General features: G+C 45.9%; 1 protein-coding gene across 1 annotated transcript in view; it reads left to right on the forward strand.

The window, feature by feature from the left end:
- MTM1 (myotubularin 1) overlaps positions 1-6,000 on the forward strand; it is a 93,966-nt gene that overhangs the window by 35,470 nt on the left and 52,496 nt on the right. Inside the window, 1 exon segment of the mRNA XM_042782927.1 lies at positions 157-258. Coding sequence (XP_042638861.1) covers positions 157-258 — 102 coding nt within the window.

Here is a 6,000-nt window from a genome sequence, read left to right on the forward strand (position 1 = left end):
ATCTAGTTGATACAAAACAAAGGTTTTCTTAGTTCTCTAGAGTAGTGCCCCTTCAGGTAAGTGAATCTCCTACTCCCTTAGTTAAATGGAAGATGTTTTCTGTCAATTAACATGACTTCTTGAGCCTGACCTGTTGTAATTCTCCTTTGCCTTTAGGACATGAGGAACCTGAGGTTCGCATTGAAACAGGAAGGCCACAGCAGAAGAGATATGTTTGAGACCCTCACCAGATACGCCTTTCCGTTGGCACACAGTCTGGTAAATTCCAGGGCTCTCTTCATTGTGGGGAGTTTCCGAGTGCCTCCTCTGTGAGGACACCCTGTGGGACAGGATTCTCTTGCCTTTAGTCCATGTCACACTTTGCAGTGTGATGTGTATGAGGACAGTGTATTCAGTATACTGTCCTTTCCAGAGGGACTGGGTCTGTCCCCTGCTGGTCTGTGCCACGTGGGCCCCACAGCTGATTGCAGGCTGACGGGAGCTTCTCTCAGAGAAACGTGTGCCCTTCCTCCCAGAGCACCCTCTGCCTGGGCCAGCCCTCTTCAAAATGGAGAAGGTAGTGAGGTAAACTGTGGGTGGTGAGCACCAGGCAGTCCTATCCCAGAGTCCAGTGCTGCCATCCTGGCAGCTAATGAGTGATGGATGCTGGGCTTTTGTGGCTCAGTTGGAAATGGGAGCAAATTGGCTGAGCCTAAATACCATTTAGGCAAACATGCTTTTTAAGATGCAGCTGCGTGGTAGAGGTACTGCAGAAAGTAGCTGAGTAGGTGGGTTTATTTCTTCAAAGAAAGGCACTTCAAATATCATTTGATAGCATTTAGTATACATTTGGCAGGATAGATTGACCATGCATTTAGTTAGTTATAATCTATGGCGTTAGGAGCTCTGGTGGCATAGAACCTAAGGCACTTGACTGCTAACCAGAAGACTGGCGGTTCAAACCCACCAGCCACTCCTCAGAAGGAAGGTTGGGTGACCTACTTCTGTAGTGATACCGCCTCAGAAACCCACCCCCTTTATTTTCAAATGAAAATAAAGTAAAGGACTGTAGGCTAAACTGAAGGTGATGAAAACCAAACCTATTGCCATGGAGTCCATTCCGACTCATAGCGACCCCCACTGGGTTTCTGAGGCTGTAAATCTTTATGGAAGTCCATTGCCCCATCTTCCTTGCGTGGAGAGGCTGGTGGGTTTGAACCGCTGACTTTCCGGTTAACAGGAAAAGTGGTCATTAAGTAGAAGAGCTGCTTTCTGTCATAGCTCTTCTTCCTGTGACTATCTTTGACTTTTTTCCCTTTTTTTGCAAGAAAGTCCTGAGAAGTTTTTTCTAGTGAAACAAGGCTTCTCCCTCCCCATATCTTACCACCAGTGGTTTCTGTCAAAGGAAGTTCTTGGTCAGTGGACAGTTACACGGAGACCTTGCAGGTCTAAAGAACATGAAGTATGTCTAGGCTGATTGCAGATTAAAATACAGTCCTTGGAAACACATGAGGTCATATCATAGAGTTAGAATATTTTTTTTCAGCATTTTCTTAGTTTTTCGTTAAATATGTGATTTGAAAAACCTCCTTCTATATTATATTTTCTTTGAGCTGTCTTAACCTAAAAAATTTCATGGGGACTACATCTTCTAAATTCTAATGAAAGTGAGAATGTAGGTGTAACACCCAACAGCTTGGTTAGGGAATGCGTTCTGTCTTGCGTTTTGCAGATTGGGCCTAAAATGATCAGAAATTGAAGAATAGCTTACACAGCATGTTGAGAGCCCCACAGCTCCAGTCCTTCTCCAACAAGTTCTTGTCTCATCACTCATCCCCTCTCTCTGGCATCTCCTGTCTCCCTAGGGTTTACTCCCAAATACTTCGCATGTTAGAGCAGATTTTGCCAGAAATTACTGTCCCGTCCCTCACTTTCATGCCGGCCTTCTGCAAAGCATGGTCCGGCCTCTCCCATCCCCAGCCCACCCCATACCCGTCCTCATTGCCGCTCCCTTCTTGGAGCTCACGGCCTCTTACTGGCCAAATCTTTTCAATCACATCATTTCAATCTTGCCACTTCATCTCTCCCTAGCATTCAAAAATTGTAAGCACCTTCTCTTGAAAGTCTTCTGACTTAGATTCTGTGTTACTGAATCATCTTGACTCTTCCTTCCCAGTCTCCATTGCCTCTGTCTTTCTCATAAACATAAGCTTCTTGTCAATGTTCCACTCTCAGCCATCCTCTTGTGTTGCTCCCTTTCCCTGTGTGACTTCATTTAGTCCCATCGCTTATGCTATCCCCGGTGCCACAGTGGTTAAGTGCTCAGCTGCTAACCAAAAGAATGGACAGTTTGAGCCACCAGCCAGTCTGTGGGAGAAGAATGTGCAGTCTGCTTCTGTAAAGGCTGTGGCCTTGGAAACCCTATGGGGCAGGTCTGCTCTGTCGTACAGGGTCTCTAGGAGTTGGAATTGGCTCAATGGCAGTGGGTTTTGCCGAGTGAATGACTTCTACCTCCAGCCCTGACATTGTTTTGGGTGAACCTAATGGGCCTAACATCTACATCCATAAGTCCCTGAGAATCCCATCATCTCCCTAATCTTTTCTCATGCGTCCTATACGTTCATTGATTCTCAGTTGCTCAGGCTTAATAACTTGAAGTCCACTATTTCTTCTTCCCCTGCCTTGTTCCAAATCCTGTACACTCTGCTTTCTTAGTCATCTCCAATCTCTATTCCCATTTCTACTTGTGCTTCCTAATTTATGTCATGATCTGTTGCAGTTGCTTCCAAACTGGCTTGCCTTATTTCACTTTCCTCCCCCTCCAACCCATCCTACACAGTGCTGCCAGTTGAAAAAGAAAGATCGGTATGATCATGTCACACGGTGTCCCTCAGTGACTCCCGTGGTATAGCGTGTGCTCCACCCACACCATGTTCCTCCAGTGGACACTGCACTTTCCCAACTCCGTGTTGTTGCTGTTACTCTCTCTCTCAACCTACAGACCACTTCTGTCCTCGGTGTCCATCTTCCACACACTCCTCCTTCAACATCTGGCTAAAATCCTGTTCTTTTCCAGGCACTTAGTAGAAGCTCTGGTGGCATAGTGCCTAAGGCACTTGACTACTAACCAGGAGGCTGGTGATTCAAACCCACCAGCCACTCCTTGGAAGGCAGATTGGACAGTCTACTTCCATAGAGATACTGCCTTGGAAACCCAAGGAGGGGTCGCTATGAGTCGAATCGACTCAACGTCAGTGAGTTTGGTTTGGCTTTTGGTTCAGTGGGAGTTCATCTTCTCTCTCACTTGTTCTGCCATTGGACTTGCCAGAGCCTTCTGTCAGAATGCGTCTCTAAGCCTGTCTTAGCTAATAGTGGTGTAGCAAGAGCCTGCATGGGAGTTGTACAGTGACATCTTTTTTATTGAAATGAAGTTTAGGCAAAAGTGAAGGAGAAACCATTTTATGGAAACAAATGGGATGGATTTTTGAGTGATGTGGATCTAGTACCAGAACCTAGAATTTCTGTTTGGCTGTTACTAGAGGTATCCACCCAAACCAAAACCATATCACTGCTGTGGAGTCGATTCCGACTCACAGCGCCCCTAGAGGACAGAGTGCAACTGGCCCACAGGGTGTCCAAGGCCATCCATCTTTATGGAACCAAGCTGCCACATCTTTCTTCCGTGGAGCGGCTGATGGGTTCAAACCACTTACCTTTTGGTTAGCAGCTGAATGCTTTAGCCACTGCACCAGAGAGGGGTTGAACTCTGAAGTATGTGTTTTCGTATCTATGGTAGGAATGCCTACTTCTTACCTTAGGCAGTCAATAGAGTAACAAACTAGAGAAATATAGGAACTGAATTTTCCATACAAAGTTTTGGGAAATTGTATCCTCTAAGTTTAACCCCTAAGTCATCCTTAAAAAAAAAAAAAAAAAAGTTCTAACCCAGATACCAAAACAGTACATGGCACAGATACAAACAGCACACGTCTGAACTCCAGTCACTGCTCGACATCTCGTATGCCGTCTTCTGCTTAAAAAAAAAAAAAAAAAAGTTCTAACCCAGATACCAAAACAGTACATGGCACAGATACAAACAGATAAGCAGTTGACACTGCCTTTGGCGTACCTATCCCCAGTATTCAAGTTGACATGTGCATTGTTTCAGAAATTTAGTTCGTTTCAGAGAACAGTGTCAGAGTGGCCTAGGGAGCAGGTAGGACAAGTGAGGAGGAGTGGTGCAGGGAGAGTAATACGAGGTCCCATTCAGGGGTGCAGCAGGCTAGCAGAAGCAATGGAACAAACACATATGAATCACTGGGGATGTGGCTTCCAGCATCACAGCAACACATAAGTCACCATGCTACAACAGACCAATAGGCAGCTGGGAGGGATTGAGAATAGTGGTTCGTACGCCTGGGGCATCATGGACTCCTTTGACAATGTGATTCCACCATAGTTTCTCTTCCTCAGAAAAATGCATGGGTACAAAAAAGTCACGGAACCCCCATCCTCCCTGAATCCCATGTTGGGGTCCTTGGTTGAGTAACCTTGGGGTATAAAGAGAAATCTCAAACCAGAACCTTGGAAGAGGCCAGCTTATAAGGAGGAGAAGTGGAAAAGGCACCAGTCCAGGGAATTCGAAGGATAGGGAGGTGAGGGAAGAACCTGCATCAAGCACCCTGTGGAGGGCCGAGGGGAGAGAGGCTTGAGAAGAGAGTCATGGGCACCGCGTGCTGTAGGAGAGGCTGTGAGATGGAGGGTCCAGAAGAGGGCTTTAGATTTGAAGACTACAAGCTCCTTGGGGACCTGACCCCCTGACTATGACTTGCTTGAGACTGAGACCTTTTCTCTTTATCTTTGCAGCCCTGGGGCCTAGGGCAGTGCCTGGTGTAAGTTTGTTGAACTTTTTGAATCCAGAAGAATTATCTCAGGATGGAGGGGATAGAAGCCAGTTTACAAACGTTCAAAGAGAGTGGTGGTGTTGGCTGCTGTTGAGTTGGTTCCTCACTCGTGATGCTCCCACACACAATGGGATTGGAGCACTGTGACCATTGTGGTTGGGGAAAAAAAAAAAGGGAGAGGCAGTAGCCAAGTTGAGAGAAGCATTTTATTTCCTGGAATCGGACAAAGTTGACTATATTTGTGGATGGGGAAGGGAGTCTATGGGCAAAGAAGCTGAAGGCAAGAACAAGAAGGGACTGTTTCTAGAACAAGGTCCTGGGGAAGGCAGGTGGATGGGCTCAAGCCCGGTTGGTAGGGCACTTCTGGAAAAGAGAAGGGACAATTACTTCTCTGAGACAGGAGGGGAAGAAAAGTTTTCAAACTACCACAGTGGGGAATGTGAGAGTGTGCCAGAAAAGGATTTCCTGGAAGCGTGCTCCAAGCCTGATTGCATTGAATACCACAAAGAGCCCTGCTTGAAAATATCACTTTGCTAATATCGCTGAAACTGGTCAACCACCTAGGGATTAGTTCAGTGGCATTTCAAGTCAGACGTAAGCTGGCTGTGGGATCGTGAACTGCAGCTGGAGGCCAGGAGCACTAGATCCAGATCCAGCTGTGGGGCATTGACGAGGCTACAGGAGGGGCTCTTGGCTTCCAGACTGCCCCTTTGGCTCTTGCTTGTCTCCATCCCCATTAGTATTTTCGTCACTCAGTGTGTTCAAGTCAGGACCTAAACTTTGAAGTGAATTTCACCCAGCACTTGAGCAGTTTGGCAATATAGAGTTACCCCCAAGTCATCAACTTGATTATTTCTGTACTCTTTCAGGCCAGTAAGACTTGAAAATTTTGCAGGTAACATTTTCTGTTTTGGCCAAAGCATTTATTTTCTTGTTTTAGTTTTCCTTTGCTTTTCAAACACTAGAAATTGTACTGAATTCTCAGAAACTGCTTGTAATTCAGTCCTAGTTCTAGGTAGTCCTAGTTCCATTTGCTAAAGCAGATGGAAGAAATGACAAGATAAAAGAGCTGAACAGAAGATTTCAAAGAGCAGCTCAAGAAGACAAAGTCAATTAT

This window comes from Orycteropus afer, unplaced genomic scaffold (genome assembly GCF_000298275.1).
Source record: "Orycteropus afer afer isolate SDZICR_OR568_19922 unplaced genomic scaffold, OryAfe1.0 scaffold00519, whole genome shotgun sequence".
Classification (NCBI taxonomy): Eukaryota; Metazoa; Chordata; class Mammalia; order Tubulidentata; family Orycteropodidae; genus Orycteropus; species Orycteropus afer.